Source organism: Fopius arisanus, unplaced genomic scaffold (assembly GCF_000806365.1).
Source record: "Fopius arisanus strain USDA-PBARC FA_bdor unplaced genomic scaffold, ASM80636v1 scaffold00015, whole genome shotgun sequence".
Lineage (NCBI taxonomy): Eukaryota > Metazoa > Arthropoda > Insecta > Hymenoptera > Braconidae > Fopius > Fopius arisanus.
In genome coordinates, this window is record NW_011887754.1 from 138,390 (window position 1) to 159,845 (window position 21,456).

The following is a 21,456-nucleotide window of genomic DNA, read 5'->3' on the forward strand; positions in this document are numbered from 1 at the left end:
AGGCATTCGGCACAATCTAATGGTCTTTTATTTTCCCCTGCATTGTTCTGCGATGTCCCAGTGGTCCACTCACTCCGATTAGTCCAAAGTATTTCTATTTCGATTCCCAAAACCGCCATTATTCAAATCTCCCCTAAAGGGAACATTATTCCACCCTCTCCGATCCCAGAGATTTTCCGTGGAAATCCCGTCCATCCCATTGAAAATTTTCCGCGACAAAAGACATTTACCGATATAAAGAGATAGTTGAAAGATGAAAAATTTGATTGATTAATTAAACAGCTGGCAGACTAATTAATATACCAGACTTAACATAATTGCACTTGAAGTAATTCCTAATGTTTGTTATTTAAAGATAATTTATGGGTTTGATTTGAAGACCTGTTATTTACAACTTGAACTATTACATGCATTTTCGAATCAACTCCCAGTCATTAAAAGGTATAATTCAGTCGTAATAATATAATGATAATTGCCATAGCAAAAATCTGAAAATGCACTTGTGCAAACAATTTGTTATCGCTGAGCGTATGATGATTCTTCGTAATAAAGAACGGTTTCATAATAAAGAAATGTCTTTGTTGTAAATTCGAGTCGAGTTTATCTAGCTCCAGTGTCCAGCGATTCATCATCAATGTGCAAAGTGATATCAAATAATCAGCGAAACTGAGTGCATGGCGGTACAAATGATCTTGTTGAACAACTTTATTTATGCAACACGAACATCCGAGATCCACCGAGAGGGACTTCGTCCAGCTGCAACAATTCGATTCTACAAAGCGTGTCACGGGCTCGTTGCACTTCAAGGCTGCACTTTATATTGCCAATGTATTGTAACGTGTCAAATGCACTCAACTGAAGACGTAGGTTTGGAAAATATCGGAGGGGCTTCATCGGGAGTCATGCGTAATATCATCGGCTGGCAATACTCATGGTTTAGTCAGTTGTTTCATAAAGCAATGACTCAGGGGCTAACCTGATACGATAATACCAAACTAATGACTCAATTGTCGTTTTACCTTTTTAGTTTTTACGAGGTCTTATTCAACCAGAGTGACGGCTCCTGCTGGACTCATTATATCGAGTAGGAAGTCATATTTGCTTCCTGGAGGAATTCGAGTTACAGTCTATTTTACTCTACACTGGTGGGAGATAACTCCAATTCAAGGTAAGGTGTGTTAATGATTCAAATAAAAATTCGTGAACGGAGTGAGTCACTTGTCGATTATTTAGTTTGTGTATATTTGATTGAGGTATGTTTATTCATTTGGCAGAAGGCAATTCATGTTTAGGTTTCAGAATTTTGGGATTGAAGAATCGTATATATTCGATTCAATGATTCTGTAAAAATAATAACATAATGAACTTTCTTTATTTCTTCTGACTTTCACCGAGAATTTCCACGATTTTCTCATATTTTTTATGGAATATAATTGAATCGAATAATTCAGTATTTTATCAATTCTTACATAATTTGAAATAAAATTGAATATTTCATTTTTATCAGTAAAGTTTCACCTGATTGTAAATGGAATAAAATTCAAAAACAATTTACTTAATAATCCTATCATCAAATAAATAAATAAATTCACTGGGACTAGTGAGTGAAAATAAATGTTTGCCTTTGAAATATGTGAATTTCATTGTGGTCAGTAAATGAACTCTGTAAAAATTATGATTTTTTCCATCGTATTTTAATATAGGTTCCAGGATCTAAGAGATTTTTCCCGGTGATTTTTTCCCCCTGCAATAATTCTTCTGGTGAATTCCGCTCCGTACCTTGAAGCCCAATACTTAATTGCGGTATCTGTCCCACTTGTGTATCTCTAATCCCTCCCTGATGACGGTTCTGGAAACATAAAGAATTCTGCAACCTCCGTATAATCACACCGATGAAATCGCTGCAACTCTCACTGTGGCTTGCATTACGCGATCGTTACGCGCTGAGAGCCTCGAACGATGCAGAAAAAAAAAAGTCAACAGTGGGGGGGAATGAAGAAAAGAAATTGTTGGACTTGACTTGAGGCAGGTCTTGATTTCTTTCCACGATGGTGGCCTCAAGAGAGAGGGAGGCACAACATTTAGAAGGGAAGTTGTAGATTGGAGAGTTGTCTCGTCACTTTGGGTCTCATCGCTGCACTTTCTTTCTCTTCTTTCGGTTCTAATACACGTTTCAGATTAGCTATGTGCGTGTTGCTGCACTTCACCTTTCTCTTTCGAACAACTGCCGTACAGTGAATGCGAGGGGAAAAGAGATTGTCCCTGACAGCTTCCGACAGGCAATGTCACGTCAATTTTCGCGGACACGCTCATGACCCTCTGGCATTTGCATCCTATTTTTTAATCCTCACTCATTGTTCCTACATCTGCCCTCTAAGTAATAGTATTCTCAATTAATTTCAATTTAATTGAGACTTCAATGGAAAATTTCTTAGAATGGAAAAAAAAATTGAATTAACAAAATTAAATGAACCTCCAGTACAAAATTCGTTGTGATGGATACATAACAAAATTAATAAATTAAATGAACGAGATATCCTGAAATTTTTTACAAATGACATTATCATGATATCGTAATTGTGTTACCGTAATTGAAAATTCCATGCAATTTAATATTGAATAAAACAAGAACCCTTATTAGAATATCTTGTAAAACAAATGATCCCTTATCAAAATAATGAATGTTTAATTTTTTTATATTTATCCCTCTTAATGGTAATGGTGATGATGCCCCCTCAGCAGCAGATGCGACAATTACGCTATAAATATCCCTGAGAAACTAATAATAAGCAGGTGCAACGAAATGGTCATGCGCACGCATGTACAATTGAAATGCACCCCGTGCTCTCATCAACGACATGATGGTTAGCCAGGAAAAAGCAATGCACCTCGATTAGAAACTATCCTCCGGACTATTCCTTTTTCAGGCGAATTCAATGCGGCCGCAATGGAAAGCTGAAAGTTTTATGAAAGTGCATCGCGTGCAACCGGCATCCCCAGAGTGTGAGCCTCGGCGTTACGCATTTCCAGCCCATCAAAAACGCAAGAGAGTCAAACGAGAAAAGCCACTTCTATCTTCCTCTATCTTCCTCCTGGAGATGTTTACCACATCTCTTATCCTCTCTTCGACGACTTCCCCTCTATTTAGTGTTATTTCCTCTCCCCGGATTCCCCCGACGTAGGAATAACTCCTGGAGGTAATACCGTATGCGCTCTCGACGGTTAACAGCGATGAAAGTGCGCTGGATATAACCACTTGGATAATCGCTGAGACAATCGAAAATAATCCACAACTTTCGCACCTATTTTTCACGATCGCAGTATAAAGAGACATTTTAAAAGGAATACAATTAAATCGCGTGCCCATTAGTCAGTCTCTCCAGTGATTTATTTACCTTTCTGGGTCGATGAACTTGCTGGTGAAAACTTTCACCGGGGAGGGGTCAATATTTTGGTGTTACGCGTGTGTAATATTTTTCACGTCCAGGGTTATGTCAAATACCTTCGAGGAGCACTCAGATGGGTTCAAAGACAGCGGTGAAAGAGAGGTGCCATTGGGTTTGTTATTACAAACCGGGTCAAGTTGTCACGAAACTTCTGGCCTGTCGGAGGCCTACTTTAAATCCAACTTGGGAGGTTCGATCGGAATAAAGACTGAAAATCTCGACATTATCGTCGAGGAGACCTTTCTAATCGTGACCTCTTTCTATGCCGCTTCGGATTAATTATTATTATTAATTTCCTCATCGGAGATGTCACAAGATTTCATTCGGTGCAATTGATTTCTACGGGTGATAATTTTAATTGTCGATTTATCTTGCTTTTATTCGTGATAAATTCTTCAAGCAAATTCTATTCGAGTTGAATTTCCAATTATTTCCAATCCTTTTGTTAAAAACACTTTTTTTACTGACAGTAAAGTTTTTTACTTGCATCAAGAAAATTTCACTGACCACAGTAAAAATTTATTGAAAATCGTGTAAATGCAAGAAAAATCCGCGAAACGAGAAAAAAAAATTCTACAGAATATTTCTCCGTGTCCATTTTCCTCGATAGTTGAGAGAAAAATTTGTTTATTTACATGGGGCTGGAACCAACTGAAAACAGGTAGTACTTAATTTCTCTGTTACTTAGATTACAGGGATTGAGCGTTTTCATTTTATTCCATCATTTCATTTCTGCTCATTCATTACATCCAGACAAATGACAGTTTAATAATTTCCTGATCGTACAGCACGGGGGGATTTGTTGTAAAACAGTTAACCAGTTTTATCCTCTAATCGTTGAGTAGATAATGAGCAGAAGTTGGAAAAGTGCAGTGTGGGCAAAACAAGGGGAAAGTGGCTATGTATATCCGCTGGGAAGGAGGCATTGTCAATTATCCGAATCGTCGAGGTCGCTTTCACCCTGCGTACACCGATAAGTGAAGGAATTACAATGGGGGGAGGCTACAAAATAGGGACGAGATAGTGCAACGGGCCTTTTTTCCACTATTACCCGGAGCGTGAAAGTCGCAATCGTGAGAATTATCTAATCCTGGGAGAGCTGTTCTCTAATGAGAGAGTTATTAAATCTTGAGTTAATAACAATGGGAGCAGTCGGGGAATCCAAAAAAAATCATAAACCATGACAAAAAAATTTATTTCACCGACATTCCAAAAATTCAAGAGAATTTCAAGGTCCCAGCAAAATATATAATTAATATATAATTGTTTAATCCTAGAATTAAAAATTAAAATTCGAGGAGGTTTCAATATTTATATTCTGAGCGAATATGAATATTCAACGGCAAATTATCCGGAATTTTCTATTAATTAAATATTCAGGAAGAGGAGAGAGTACGATAAACGATACTTTTTGCCTTTTCTGAATACCTGTAACTTGAGAAGAATTTTCTTAATTGTCTACACTCTGGGTTAATTTCAGAGTAGAAGTATACTTTCGATTTTGAAAAATAGAATATTTAATTGAAGATTGAATGAGCTATTAACAATTAAGAGAACATCAGCAGTAAATTTTTTATGAGTTCTATCAACGCTCATGACTAATTGAAATTTCCTGTAACTCGTAGGGAATTTTAGTAATAATTGATATTGAATTTAAAATGAAAAAGCCAGGAAATATAATTCGGCGGGAGACACGGAGGTAATGAAGCAATAAGTACGAGCTCGTTAAAGTAATCAAACGGTATAATTGGTGTTATTCAAAATAGTGAATAGAGACGGAAGAGGTGGGCATCAAGTGCACATTCGCTGGTGGAGAAAGTGCGGTAACTGCTGTCTCTAGGGAGAGTAGCCTGGGAGTTTACAATTGACCTCGAATATAACCAAAGTTCAATGTCCCACAAATGTCGACGAATTTCGAAATTTTGAAATTCGATGAGCGATGAGTGCTACGTGCTGCCGAGCAATCTGGGTGATTGGCTCAATTACTGGTGACCGCAAACCGAGTGCATCTCATTGTCCATTTTCTAATTCACTGTGAGAGTCCAATAGCTCAAAGTGGATTTTCCGGTAATCCCGTAGGGTATAACAGAAATAATTCCACAATAAAAAAATTTTTAAGATTAAAAAAAAAAAACAAAAATCGACAAATAAAAAAAAATAAACCTATAAATTTATATATATATTATAATCTTAAAAGAAAATGGAGTTGAGGAACCCAAAAATCATGCCCTTGGAATTTTTAGATGATTTCTCATAAAATTTATGGGGGACTTTTGAGATAAATTTTTTATACCCCTGGACCGTGCGGCATATTTCGGGGAATAATAAAGACGATTGTGACCCGAGCTGTGATGGTGATGTGAATTGTTTTGTAAGACCCGTTGTGTACTCAGTGACATAATTTTTTTTCGGGGGAGAAGCAGAAAGAAGAGAGGAGGACAATGAGAATAAAAATCGTGCCGCTGAGTTTGTGGGTCAGACGCTACGAGTCGCCCACCTGGGATAGCGGTACAGCCGATTGGTGGGTGTCTAATGTGGATTTATTGTCACTATTGAAAAACAGCATTGAACAATGCAACAATACAGTTTCTAATTGAGATTTTTGCCAGCCGGAGACAAACGGATTTTTATTCGGTATTTTTCTTCCCATTTGCCGCAAAAAAATGCAGTTGAGGGAATGAATTATTCATTCGACAAAAGATATATCTGGGGAATACGGTAGGAAAGTGATAAAACTGACGAATCGATTATCCACGTCCTGTTGAATGTGAATTCAATGGCAGAACAATATCACAGAATTAGTCACTGCCATGTCAGACCTGTTGTTGGTAAATAACCTGGAATCATCGAGAGGTGACAATATTTTTGGAGAGACCTGTCAGATATAGCTAGATCATAGATTTATTTATCGGAGGAACTTGTTTGGAATTTTAAACCAAAATTTTCTTTTGATTCTCGAGACAAATAGGAATCGAAGCGCGAACCACTTCGGCAAGTAGAAAATTCCGACCGAGTCAGACGATAATTGCGAAAAATATTTTTTACATTACATAGAACCCTCAAAAAAAAATCTCCAGCATGGGGCACTGTAGAATGACGATAAAGATAATTAAAAAAAATTAATAAACAATTTCAAGGTGAGCCCTGCAAATCGGTGGAAACCCGCGGGTTCCAACCCCCTGGAGGAAAACCGACGAATTGTGGGTCAAATTCTGCAGCATGACGCACTGGAAAATAGCGGTAAAGAGATCGAGCCGCTGTGGGTGTCGCAAATACAGTCACGTGAGGATGAGTAGCATTTGACGGTACCCTGGTGGAACGAAGGCATAAGTAGAGGGGCAGGAGACAGGGGCGACAAGAAAAAAAGGAAAAAACGAGCGGTGATAGGGGAGAAAAGAGGAAAGGGCGAGGGTAATGTAGGTCAGTAAATGTACACTTTCTCCACGGGGGTGGAGAGAGGGGGCCACACCGGTGTGGATGGGCAAGAGCAAAACAACGGGGGGAGAAAAATTGAAGGGAGAGGAGAATAACCACGAAAAAAAAGAGCATTTAAAAAAAAATAGGCTCCACCCGTGCACACACAGTGCGCAGCATTGCGGTTTTGCTGTACTCTTTGTGGAACCAAAGTATCATCGGGTTCTCGTAACGGTAAGAACGCCAGGAAAACGGTACCCCACGAGAGATGTAAATCGAACGAATCAAGGACAGATGGCATCTGAAAAATTGTGATTAAATTCTTGCTTAATCAAATGTTTTATTCAATTTCTATCAATTTATTCAGCGTTTGAACGATTGGCATTCCTTGTGGATTAGACATTTATGTTTTTGACTTTGTTTGCAAAAATCTCTTTAGCGCGAAGAGAAATGAATTTTTCAGGTTCAGGAAAAGTCGCTTAATTTCCGAATTCTGGGTCAACAATTCTGGGGTATTTTTGCTGGAATTGAATGATTTATGTACGTGAATCGTAGAGAAAGCTTTTACTCGAATGAAGTGATAGTCCGGTTATTTTGAGGGGAAAATGTAATTAGGATGGAGAGGTGAGGTAATTAAGAGATTTTTTCTGGGAATGAGAGATCTTTTTAATGTGAGAAGACTTTAGTCGATGCATGGTTTATCGATAATCGTCGATGGTTATTATCCGAGGAATTGGAGTTTTCCCGGATTGTTGCCTCCTCTCTCGCTCATTCCGCTCGGTTGGCTCACGATGCAATTGATAAAGCAAGGATTTATTACAGAATTATGAGGCGACCCCTTCTCTGTCACGGTCAAACTTTCGCGAGGGGAAATCGCGGATATTATTTTTTCACTCGGTGGGCGTAAAGAAAGGCCATCTAGCAGGATGAAAGTCCCCGGGAAAATTACTTGAGTGAGGTAAGACGACTTCTCTCTATTACAATTTAATGCCGGATTATTACCGTGATATTACTCCGCGAAAGTTTTTGACTTTGAGATAATAGAGGCCGTGAAATGGAAATGGCCGGGAGAAAAATGCATTAGAAATCGCTTCCTCCGGCGGTTTTCGTGGTAGAAACGTATGCAATTATCCAATTTTTGATTAATCTGTCTGCAAATAAATTCCCACCACTTTTTTTTCTAGTTCAAACATTTTTCATTTCCCATTGCACTTTCAGAATTCTACGTGACTTTCTCGGACTACCGAGTCCTCAATACCAGAATTACCAATATTCCTCTTAATTCATATAGATAGAAGTTACATTTTTCATTTTTAGTTGTAGCTTTTTTCATTCAGTCGTTGAATCCCTTCTTTTCATATTGAACTTCAATTTTTATTATGCCAATGAGATTGCATTATTAATCGGGCGCGAAATGACTCAGTCCACCTAAAAATTGCATGGTATACAATAAAAAGAAAAATGTCCAGTGCAGATTTCAGCGATTCGCATGATTTCTTCCTATCATTATAAAATTAATCACCCAATTACTGATCGAACAATTAAATGAGTCACGCTTATTAGAATGGAACAAAATTTCTCAATCATCCACAATTTTCCGCGCTTTTCATTGTGCCCCGCATCCAACATTACACCTCAATATTTTTATTGGAGTCTCAAAATTCGAACAGTGCTTTGACAAAAAAATATTGAAACTGGAAACTGTTAAAGATTGGCATGCTCGGATTGGGATGAAAAAATGTTGGAGTACAGGGGGAATAGATCCTTAACAGATGAGTCGATGGTCTCCGGTGAATCCGGATGTCGGGCATTTGGAATATATCCGTAATGTGGAGTACAAAACGAGGGCCATTGCCGTCAAGCATAGAAGTGTGACAGTCAACCAAGCGTGAGACGACGGGAGAGAAAATCTAACGGTAAATAACACTGTGGTTGTACTCATACTGTTTGAAGTCAGTGGAGTTACCAGGCCGTTCCCCGTCTCGCCCCCTCACAGCTATTTTTTTTTCCTCAATCTCCCTCCCCTTCATCAACTATTTTTCCTCTCTTTTCTTCCTCCTCACCAACAAAACCTCTCTCGCCTACATATCGGCGACTGCGATATTACGTCCTCGGGTGTTTCGTAACACATACCCCGTTTCATAACTTGAAAAACTGTCTAGCGGTTCTATCGTGAAGTTAATGTGTATGTATATAATCCATTGTAATGTTGAGCGCGCGAACTTGTGGGGCAAGAGTATTCCCCCTTCGCCCTACCCCACCTACAGCAAATCACAATTGTCAATTCCGGTAAAATACCAGTCATTTGTCATTGGTTCTGTGTACTTAAACTCCGATTAACCTACTTACTATTCTTTTATTATCGCTCTCGTTATTTCTCATTATACAATTACTAGCGGGAATGAAAAAGGGACAGATGAATTTCATTTATCGCTGTGATTTTTCTTCCCGGGAGTTTTTCAAAATTGATAGACTCCCCGGCTATTATTGTAGGAATAAATTCTTCATGCAATACAATATTTTTACATTTTTATATATAATTAAAAAAAATGTAAATTAATTGAATTTTAATTAATATTGAAGACTAGGCCTCAATAATACTTACGCACGAGAAAAAAAATGGTTGCGATTGGAGACAAGTTCTGAAAAAATATAAAAGGTAAATTTCGATGATTACGATGCTTCCATTTGGACGGAAAAAAATGAAGAGATGCGCATTACGGTGGAAGCGAACTTTCACGGCATTTCTTCTCTGCCATCTCTCTTGGAATCACCCGAGTGAGCGTAAGAAAGTGCACATGTAACACTAACACATCACCGGGAGGGGTACGTAATCATCGCGGGAGCAGTTGCCGTGGAATCTTTTGGGGAGTACTCCCCCCTCGGCGATAAAGAAAGGATCTATGGTGGGAGAACCTCATATTTCGTCAAAGTCAATGTCAATGGCAATGTCAACGCCCTGGGCGAACTCGTAAAAAATTCGTTTCGTCATCCTTCGCTTCGGTGAATCGCGAAACCCGGGTAAACATTACCTCGGGGCCGAGGCCTTGATCCTAGCTTTTTATCTTTAAAAATTTTCCCGTTAATTAATGGCCGAGACAGTCCCAGTCTTTACAACATTGAAAAAACGATAAACAGTCACGAATGATCATGTGGTTTCGTTTATTTGTTCTGCAACCACTGCTTTCAATAAATATTCCTGAGAAGAAACAGGGAAATTAGAATAAAGGATCAACATATATAAATTAAATATGACAGCTTACCTCCTCAGCAACAAAACAATTTTCCAACGCCATTGCATAATTATGACCTGAAATGAGAAATTTTCAATAGCATACGGTAATTTCCACCCAAATAATCCATGAAAAATTGGGATACCATCACTTAACTTTATTTCGATCGGTAGCTTGAGTTCCATAATGCGAAGAGAATATTCCCGTGCGTGCAAGAACGAGAGCATAAAGGACGGAAGTGTGAGACCCGTAGAAATAAAAAAAAATTTAAAAAAAAAAAGCACCGAAATAAACGGTAAACCGCATTTCCCTTCGGAGCCTGACGTAACGACAATGGCCCAAAATCTCAATCCCCAAACCGTTGCGCTGGCATTTATTTGGAACGGTCCGTTATCCGCGTTACTCATTCTCATACATTTCACCTTTCTTTCAGTCCCTCAATATACTCCAGCCAATTAGTCTCACCATCTTCTCATCAGCTTCTGTATACATAATCCGAGGTTTTTCCCTCCTCTGGACTCATCTGGATTCACCTGACGCGTGTCTCATTCGCCCGAGCAAACCGCCAACAAAGAGATGAGTTGCAATTGCACGGGGTAAATGCCTCAGTACTATCTCCTGGTGAGTATCAAGAGGGAGAGGGGGGCAGCAGAGAAATGTTCCACTTTTATATTTTTAAAAGACACCCCCCCTACCCCTTCTCTCCCCCATCCTTCACTCGGTCTACTTTACAATCCGTCGAGTGCAGCCTCCGTACCCTGCCCCCCTCTCGCCCCCTCCTGCCGCCTTTTATTTATTTCTTTCCATCGAGTCTCCGGTAAATATTTACAGTTAACATCGTTACATAATAATGTGTGCATGGGTTTTCATGGGCGCGCACATCAAACGCTAGTTTGCACGATATAACGGACTCTATAATTCTCATTTCCTTATTTTCACGTCTGCTCGAGAAAATTTCAACCAATTTTCTCCCTGATAAGTCTTTTTTTCACTGGAAAATTCGAGGATGTTGGGAAAATTCGGGGGAATTTATTTCTTTGAGCTTCCACTTTTATCCGAACCGTGTAAAAAATTTGATTGACTAATTTTGCATCGTGATTATTTAGAGAGTCGAATGGAGATTGGATAAGCTAAGGGTAATTAATTTCTGGTATCCGTTGAGTTAATTGAAATCATGAAAATTGAAATTAATTGTTTGAGTGCTAATTTCTTGAATGAAATACAGTCGAATCAATTAATTGAGTGTCCCATTCACTCACTGCTACAATTAATTGGCAATTCTTGTGAGTTTCTCGGGTTGTCGATTAATGAATCGGCAGATACTAAAAATGTAACTAATGTTTGCAAATACTACCCAGTAACAGGTACTTAAAATGCTCGTAATTGTCCGCGTAACGTTGCAATTGCGCCGACGACGCGACCTCGGCGTCGTGTCCACCTGAATTTATCGCCTCCAAGTGGTAAACCTCGGTTTTTTGTTGGCATTAAGCAGCTCGAGTAATGCCTCACGGTTAAATGTTTATCCATTTGCGCGCATCGACCAGTGTTGTCCGGAAGGCCACTCCAAAGGCCCATTCACGTTGCGCAGACTGTCAAGGATACCACCCAAAGAGTTTTCCTACACGAGAAGAAAAAAAAATCAATAAAAATTGCCAGATAAAAACGTAAATATTACGTTCTTTACGTAATTTTACTGCTGAAATAACCGAACGTAATTCGGGCGAGTGAAATTCAATAAAAAATTCGAGTCGAACCTGAAATTCCTATCGTCACATAAATTCAAGAAAGACAATTACATTTTGGACGGAATTACAATTACGGAATTATTGAGTAATTTTTCCGAAAATTTTCGCGAATGACAATTTACAAAATGTATTTTTTCATTCCTGTTGCGTGATTTCTCCCGAACATTTCTCTTTGTGCGTCAATTTTTCTGATATTTTTAATTGATTTGAAGCAATAAATTGCACTAACCCTCGGTACTGATGAAATCATCTGGAATTCTCCAATATCACCTGGAAATCATGGGGAAACACAATTACGGAAGCACAGGAGAAAAATAATGTTATTCCGTGTAGCCCTGGGGGTATGGAAATATCGGCCGTGAAACGATAAACCAAGGCGCTATTTCCGGTCAACGGATATAATTTATCTGCGATTCCTCCCGTCGCGACCTTTACACATCTGAATAATATCAACTATTTATGAACAATGAAGGATTGAGATTTATTAAAACACTTGGGGCTGTGGAAACATTAAATTGTAGAGAAAATGTAGCACACGACTGCGTTTCTGCAATCTGGGTCATTGGGTCACACCAGCGAAGTATGAGTTTCCCGTTTGACCCCGCTGGGAGTTTGTCTCTATGTGTATGTTGTTAGTTACCATTACGACGGTGGATAATAATGCAACGCAATACAATCCTCCGAGCCCTCCTATCCATTGGATAGGAGGGGAGATGAATCGGGGAATCCCATTCCCCGAGAAAAATTCATTCCCATGTCCAAAAAAAAAATGTCTTTCCAAAAAAAAAAAAAATATTAAAAAATCTCGAATTCGTCCATTAAAAATTCAATTCTTCATGACCTTCGTGTCATGAGGTATTGAGTCGGCTAGAGCCGTTAATTGCGATCAGAAATTTTTTCCTCGTGTCGCATTAATAGAGAGCTAAAAGAAAAATGAATTCACAGCGTTTTCAATTGAATAACCCATCTCCATTAGGAAGAAATTGGATGGATGAACTTCCTGAATTTTTTTTTTCCTGAATTGAGGGAGGGGTACAGAGGGAGATTGCAACATGTCGATGGCAGAAAGGGGAATAACGGCATAAGAGTAACCACCGGCCATTCAGGACACATTTTCGGCGTCCTCTCTCCCAACACGCAACAGTTCACAGGATTGGTGTTGTGTGCGGTAACCGTTTTTAAAGTGACCCAAAGTACCGTTTTACTGAGTTATAAATTTGGCCCCCTCTCGTCATCAGCCTTTCTAAGTATCTAACGTTCTGAGGAATAAATTTTTGCGAGGTCGAAGGACTAGGACCGGATGAGAATAAATTTCCATGGCCGATGTCGATAGAGATGACGTTGAATATTAATAATAAATAAAGGGAATGCCCCCTGTATTTTTTCATCAACCCAATGACCGCATGAAACTCGCAGAACAAAGTACAACAAGAATAAATCAAGTTCCAATTTCTTCCTTTGTAAGAAGAAAGAGATGATGCGTCATGTTCCTGAAGATAATTGAATGACCCATTTGCAATAGTATTAATTAACTCGTGGGGTTTTCTTCATCGAAATAAGCCATCAGGAGTCGTCACTCGGAACGTCGGTATGACCTCCGCTCCAGATATTCCAGTCGGCCGATGGAGATGTGGAACACCGTCTTGCGTATCCGGGCCGACTGCACTCATTTTAATCCCCAGAATCTCCATTACCAATCTAAAACAAGTGCAAACGACTTGACGCAATGCCTCCCCCCAGAAATAATAATAATAAAAAAAAAAATGGACTATTTACGACATCGACAAAACGTCAGTATAAGTGGATCAATCGCAGTGGTACCGATTCCTCACCGATATAACGGCTGGAACACTTAATACCGTTACAAATGGACTCTGAAGGATCCCCTGGATCCCACTCGAAGTCGCCCATTGATCTCATCGATCGAATTCTACCCACATGTTGCAGCAAGTCGCAGCTCTCCTTCTACCAGTACATAATATACAACTCAAGTAGCTGATACCTCTCGGATGCGTAAGAGATATTCCACGTACGGTACTCCAAACGATAAATAGGCGTCTCTGAGGCCCCGAGATAAAGAGAGAAGGAGATTGTGGTCTCGAATTCCGTTATGGGCCCTCGAACCCCTTCCCACTTCGGTCAACAAACGTATAACGCCAACTTCATTCTGTACCATAACTCGATTACCATACGTTAATGGCCGATCTATCGGTATGACTTATCCGCATTTTTTCGTTCACCGTTAGACACTTTTTTTTTTCTCTCCCGTCAGTTGCGTAATCCCCGAAGAGAAAAGAAATATCACGGATCGTGATGGTTTATTTAATTTCTCTACTAAAAAAATCGGTAGTGACTCCCCCAAGGATGAGCAGTTCATTTCCTCCGGGAAAATTACGAGGCTGTTAAAAAATTACGATTACAATTTCCAGTTTAAATTTTTTGTACTTACCTTTAATACCCCTTGAGATTTAATATCGAAGATCATTACTTTTTCTGTTATCTCCTTTCTTGTTATTGTTTCACTTTTTCTATTTCCATTTAATGTAGTGAAACCTCTCGGTGGAAGGATGAACTGATAAAACCGTCTGAATTTCCCTAGAAAATATTTGATTGTGTTCAATACCCATCAGAGAGTAATCCAACGGTTTTATTTTCCGGATTATTCAAGCGGGATGAATATATTCCGTCATTTCTCCGACTGAAAAGTCGTGTAATAACGCCAGATTGTACTCGACGTTGTGTTGAATGTCAGATTATAGTACCGAGTGACTTAAACATCCATAATTCACTCTCCAAGGTGGACCGAGGCAACTGAACGGTAATAATGACGAGTTTACATTGATAATCAATTAACTTTATGCAACAGGAAAAAGATGCAGTTTCAATCATAAAAGTAACCAGTTGACAATGTCAACCAATATTTTTATTTCATCTGTTTATTCGTCATTAGCCGGGTTTAATCACTCGGCCACGACAGATGCAAAAATAAAGCTTGAGCACTGCGAAAGCGACGAAAGAAGTGGATGGAAAAAGAAACTAATGAAATAGGGGAAAACCGGACGGATAAATCACGGTGTTGCGAGGCGTCGAGCCACTCCAGACAAAAATCGTACAAAAATTTGAGACTGGAACGCCCACGATGGTCCCCTCACTCTTCAAACGACAAAGGATTACACTCGTGTTGCTGCGAGATGTTTTTCAAGTGATAAAAGGACCAGTGGAAATTTTTAACTCTCGGTAATCTAGGAGACCGCCGGATGTGGTGTAACTTGCGATATCGCGCCATTCAGCGCAGTGAAAGCCAACAACCTTGATTTAATAATAAAGGTTGCTTGCACCCTCTCCACTTCAACTGTATCGTTATTATTGGCAATAAACGTTGTGCATCGTCGGGGCACTATTGTCCGAAAATAAAACTCACATGTTGCTCGGAGCAAAAGCCCTTTGCCCATAGAAATTCTTGACATTTCACTGGGATCATTATTATCAGCGACATTTCATGAGAATTGTGAAAAAAAATGGTTGTGAGTAAATTTTTTGTGAAATCCAATTCAATGGCGCGATTTAATTTTGTTTGGGTTAAAATATTTAAGAAAATCGGCGTAACACATGCATGTCAGGGTTGTATGGAGTTTTTTTCTCAACTTTTTTAACCTCAAACATTACCGAGGATTTCCTGAGCAATCTGAGATTCTAATCGCCGCATCGCGCATTCAATTTTCCTTCTCCTTTTTTACTTTGTTTAGATTGGTTCAAGGATCGCGGAAGAGGTGGATTAGCACAAAGAATCGAGTGGATCTTGATCTTGAGGGCCACCTGGAATCTATATCCGTTCGACCTCCTTTTGCAAATCGGAAGAGTGATGACATTCATTGTTATCAATGTGTCGTGACAGTTATTATCGATCCCATTGATCGCTCTCGGTGCGCATCCACATGACTATAATGAACGTCATGTGGAACAGCTCGAATGAAACTCTAGAGGTGAGATTGTGTAACGATCACGTTTTTTAAGACATCACGTGCATTTCAGGAAAACGCGACACATATTGGATAATGCATGTGACCGAAGCAGAGACTACTCTGCACCGAAAACGATCACGCTTTATTTTTAGACTTGTCATTTAAGACTTGCAATGGGAGAAGTGGTAAAGTCTGAATTTGAGACTTTAGAAACGTTTTGAACTGGGATTTTCAAAGTATCAAGTTGAGACTTCCGACACGGCTTGCGTCTTGCTTCAAATTCCCAAGAAATTTGGATTCCCAAAATTTCAAATTTCGAAAGGGACCGGAGGGATCATGAATTCCTGAATTTTCATTGAAAAATATTTTTTTTATTTCAAGAATAAAGCGTTAATTTTGATTTAAAAAAATGAGGATTACAAGATAAATACGACCTTTAAATTTCAAATATTTAAAAGTCTATGACAAAGTGTGAATAGATGCCGAAAATATTCCAAAAACTCGTCATTCTTTTCATTTCTCAGTATCTCATGGGTCGGTTCATGGACTGTTGGCCTAACGGATTCTCTTGGGCTCAATTGAGTCTTTTCGGCCGCCTGAAATCATCCGTTAGACGAAACCCCACATGCTAGCACAGCGCTAGATCTCGAATACAAATTTCATCAAGTAAATTCTTCCAGCTGAGTCGGTCCCGATGATAATCGAATGGATAATCAAAACGGCGTACCTTTTTTGGTCTCATCGAGAAACCGTAAGTCTGCACGACGAGAGAATTGAATGGTTACTTCATAATTAATCAAGATTATAATTTGCAATTTATATAATTGATTCCAAATAATTTTCGCGTGCCTTAAAATATTTTAAATCACGCGACATTCTGATTTCAGGATTATCCCCTCGAGTTATAATATCGGAGTGTAATGTCCTTGCAGATGCGGTACAAATACCTGACCTAGTTTCCTTCTCCAAAAAAAAGTTTAATCATCGGGGGGTGAATTTGGGGGTCAAATATTTGAGGCTCGGCCTGAGTGAATAATTAATATTTCCATCGATGTTCTATCGCCACCTCGAACGAGATATCTCGTTATCTTGCAAATGGCGCTCCAGGGTATTTTTAATTAATGACAACGACAATTATTCTATCCAGCATATTTTCAGCTGATGCACGTTTACAACAACGTGCTCGCTCTTCTCGGCATCATTTCGAGAATTATTTTAGGCATCTTCACGGCAGTTTTAAATAGACCTAATGCCACTGCATATACCTCACCAGAATCAATAACTGATAGCGAATTATTTTTCCTCGATCCTCGAAGCAACAACAAATTCTAGTCGTAGGATTAATTATTGATGGATCTCCTCGTGTGCATGTACCACTTGTATAATCACATTTTTGCATTTGAATTAATTCACCCCGAGTTTTCCTCGACACGTGAGGAATTATCACAGCAAATGCTGTAACATTGCACGCGCTCTCATTGAATGCCTTTGCATACATAGTACATCAGCTCGATTTTGTTGTTACACAATATTCATGCTCGTGGATGCAAACGCGTGCAGAACTCCCTCAATTGCCAAACGTATCGTTGAAAATACAAGCTTGTCACGTTTTTCCGGGGCGATGACAGCTGAGGAAAAAACGTGGTGGACGTCGAGGTGCACTGCTGGGAAAAATAAAATTTCACGGATGGTTTGCGCTTTCAGATGAGGTGGAAAATATTGTTAAATTTACTTTTTCAAAGATCACCAGGGATATTAAAATTATGAAAGAATTCAATTTTGAAAAAATGTCACTTTTCTCCCGCAAAAAAAAATGATAAAATAGAAATATAAAAAACGAAAACGTCAATTCAACGAGTTCCTTGTTCTCGCAAACCTAGAATTTTCCCAAAGCTGTTGTTTCTGCGTAATCAACGTGACTCATTGCGCAAATGTACGCCTGATTCACCCCGATTTTCCGAAATCCTCAATGTCAGTCATCAGATGCCCGTCTATTTCTGCGAATGGCCATTCCCTCTCATCACCGATTAAACTCTGGTGTAAAAAACGAGCGAGTAGCTTTTCATGAATAAATTCATGAAGAAAAAAAACAACAAATCACACTTGAGACGCATTTTATTTGATCATAATGCATTAAAATGCAGTTATAGGCGTGGCATAAGGAATTGCATCAACCGATTGACGGTGATCGGTTGGATTACGACGTCTCAGTAACTGTTACAAACTTCGTCTAATTGAAACGCGTAGCGAATCGAGGGAAAGAGCATCGATCTCGCCCGTCGAAAGTAACTACAATCGTATTATAACTCCATAAACCATGTGGCACCGCCGATTCAGCTGTTCGGAATTAGACAGGCAGCACATAGACTAGCCCAACTGTATTACATAATCAACTGATATGCAAAATCACCGCGGACTTTGCAATTGCCTGTCTAGATTCCGTAATATGCCAACATTGTCTTCAGCGATTTTATCATCCGCGTTTTGTTCATTCCTTTGTTCTTCATCCTTCTTCTTCATCATCCCCCCCGCCCATCATCCAATTGCATAACCCACTTTTTCATTATTTAATGTTAAACAATTGCTCTTCAATCCGCGAAATAATTACGCATGTGCGACTTCTCCGTTTCTGCAGGACGATTCGGTAGAAAAACCGGCGGTTGGAGGTTCTTCCCAAAATCTTCAGAAAAAATCTCGAAAGGTTGTGCAAAAGATTTTACATTCACCTATAGACATTCTAATTAAATCCTCAATGCAATTTCAATAATTTAATTGATACGACAATTTTTTCTAAAAGTGAGTTTAAATATGGGTCAAAATTGCGGGTCAAGTGTCTTCGAAAAATTCTTTTGAAAATGATTTTCTGAAGGTTTTGTCTGGGTTTTCAAAAAGATCATCGACGTAATTTTTCGAAGATTCCCCCGCAGATTTATGAAAGATATTTGAAAAAAAAGTATGTGCACGGGTATGATGAAGCAAAGTTGGCAAAATCTTGGCACATAATCACATACGTGGCAAAGTGTGGATGGCCGAGGGGGTGGGTGGGAGGTGGTGAGGAGGTGCTCTTGCATCATGCGCGACCTTGTCGCTTGCAGCGGCCGTCGAACTCCGTCGCATTGAGGGTCAAAAAATACGTGAGCCGACTGCTACACACGCGAGACAAGTGCCCTCCCCCCTCCTCCCCACCGGGATCATTACGAAAAAATAAATATAAAATGTACGACGCCATCGACAAGGAAACACCACATTATTTTCGTTTATTTCAGCATGTCCACGAGAAGTTGAAGCAATATACGATTTTATATTTATTATATTTAAATAAAAGTGAAAAAAGCCATTTTTTATTTTTAGGTGGTCACTAGTTTTGAATATATTGCAATGCAGCGGGGAAAGCTTCCGGAAAATCATTACGATCATGAAGAGGAAAACAACGTCATTTGTACGTGCGGAAAATGCTTACACAACGAATTTTCCACCGCAACGCAGCCAATTCCACGTGTTAGTAACGACGCGTGTCATTCAAGTTCAATAAACACGATTTTCAGGTGAAAATTGTTTATTTCCAGACGATGAGTTTTCATGGAATGGCATTTTTTATTGACTCGGTGGAGTTTCTGGGAATTCAGTTAATGGGAATTCACGAGCGGGGAATCAATCGTGGTGATTGTGACAGCCTCTAGAGGAAATATAATTCGTTTCTGTATTTGCGGCTTGAAACGTAAACAACGCGCATTGCACAATGTGACGCAATAGGTTTATCTGTCCCGGGGATTTTATTAATTTATTTTTCATAAATCTGAGAAATGCGATTTGGTCGCGTTCAAAGTCGCTGCGATTGCGAATTGCAGATTGTGGGGTCGATGACCAGTGGAATCAATCCTCGATTGATCGAGTTGTTGTGCCCCTCGGATTACCTAATTGTTCCGGCATTTTTTAAATAAATAATCCAGCATTCGTAATCTGGTGCCGGAAAAGGGTGAGAAATGCGTCAGAATGCAAAATTGCGGGAGAATGACGAAAGCTGATGGTCAGTTATTTTTTCTCAGAACGAACTATACGATCCAACGTGATACAATTGGATTCCCCTTGCGTCATACGAAGTAATTGCAATTCGGCCAATTTTTTTCTTTCCCACGAGTCAACAGAACTCGTTTTCACCTCATTTTTTCCCTATTTTAATATTTCCAAAGAGTAAACCGAGATTTATCTCCGGAGAATCTACTGACTTTTGAGGACTTGCACTTACTCATCCACCGGAGGATTCCCTTACAGCCTGACGTCATCCCCTGGGAATCAGCGAGTTCGATGGAGGTTGATTACGATGGATTCAATTACGAATGCGTTCATGCATTACAATATTCTCATCCATCTGCCACTGCCGCTGGCTATTTTCAAGCCCATCCAAATCGATAATTGCAAGGACTCTTTTTACCTATTTATACTCCTCGGAACCTGACGTCAGACGAGTGATGATGCTGCATTTACCTCCGACCTCTGGACGTCGTGTGGGCAATTCTCATTTTTATCCCGAGACCAATGATGTAAATGACCGCATTAACCTGTTAATAATCTGCTGTTGGAGGATACGAGATTCCGAGAGGGTTTACACAGACGTCTCGATAATGTCTCGTTTCTTGTTTAATTTCCAATTATGTAAGCCCGATTTTTGGATGTCTGCTGACAGTTGATTAAAGATTTCTGTTAATTTTTTGTTAATAAGAGATAACGAATGACGATTTCATCTTTGTGTTTTTGTCTGGATCGCTGCAACAGTATTCCGTTATTTTTCCGGGATATTTTTCTCGGGGCATTAGGCAATGAAAAACATTACATCTCCATTAATTTTCTCGGGAAATTGTACAATTTCAAAACAAGTTGCTCATCTTCATGACGCGTTGTCTCGTTGGTTCATAGTTTATTGTTCGCACAGTCATCGACCAATCTATTCATTTCGCATTGATTTACGTACTTCAGCTAGTGGTATAAACGTGTACGCACTTATCGGTGTAATGATCGGTATTTGCCAAGTGAGAAATATCTTCGCAATTGTCAAGTTTTATTATAGTCAACCCTTGAAATTCTATTTATCGGAATTTATGACTGCTGTTTCAATGAAAATTCTTGGATTACACGCTCAATGACGTGATTACGTAAAATTCAAGTACGAGTTTGTTGGAATTTTTTTTTTCAATCGCCCCTGGATGATATAAATGACAAAGTTTAGCACCAACCTACCCCAGCAATAGAAAAACATCAGTTGTTTGATCTTCCTAGGATTGATTCAAGAAAAATATTTTCCCACTGCTTCGTTCAAGGATATTACTGTGCGTTTTCAATTCTCTCGTTTTATCGGTTTTTAACTGAGTCAGAGGGAAAAATAACAAACAGCTATCAGCCGATGAGATTAAAAATATGTAATTGTGTACCGAGGGTACACAGAGTGCCAATGTGTTTTTTGTCTCGAGCTCTTATTTTTTTTCTGGGAAGAAAAAAAATATCTCACCCACGGGAATAATCCCTTGCGATTCTCTCACAACCCTCGAACCTACCGATCTTCTACTGTGAAATAAATTTTTATCTCAATTTTCATTGAAATATTTTTTCTCTGGGCCAGTGTTGAGAATGATGGTGTGTTAACTTGTCTTGGTGGCGACCC

The 21,456-nt window shown here is 39.2% G+C and overlaps 2 protein-coding genes across 2 annotated transcripts in view; both read left to right on the forward strand.

Annotated features, from left to right (window-relative positions):
- The first annotated feature begins 660 nt into the window (after positions 1–660).
- Positions 661–1,088, forward strand: LOC105263415 (uncharacterized). Its single transcript, XM_011299621.1, has 2 exons — positions 661–934; positions 1,028–1,088. The coding sequence occupies exons 1-2, from the start codon at positions 675–677 to the stop codon at positions 1,086–1,088; spliced, it is 321 nt and encodes a 106-aa protein (XP_011297923.1). The 5' UTR covers positions 661–674.
- LOC105263414 (caveolin-3) overlaps positions 1,009–21,456 on the forward strand; it is a 33,948-nt gene continuing 13,500 nt past the window's right edge. The window contains exon 1 of the mRNA XM_011299620.1: positions 1,009–1,168. The gene's annotated coding sequence lies outside the window, so the exon portion shown is untranslated. The remainder of the gene's footprint in view (positions 1,169–21,456) is intronic.

Bases quoted from the DNA above. Each gene is read 5' to 3' on its own strand.
- LOC105263415 (XM_011299621.1), top strand. From the start codon at position 675: ATGGCGGTACAAATGATCTTGTTGAACAACTTTATTTATGCAACACGA. The intron at 935-1,027 runs GTTTAGTCAGTT...TTACCTTTTTAG, and splicing joins ATCGGCTGGCAATACTCATG to TTTTTACGAGGTCTTATTCA.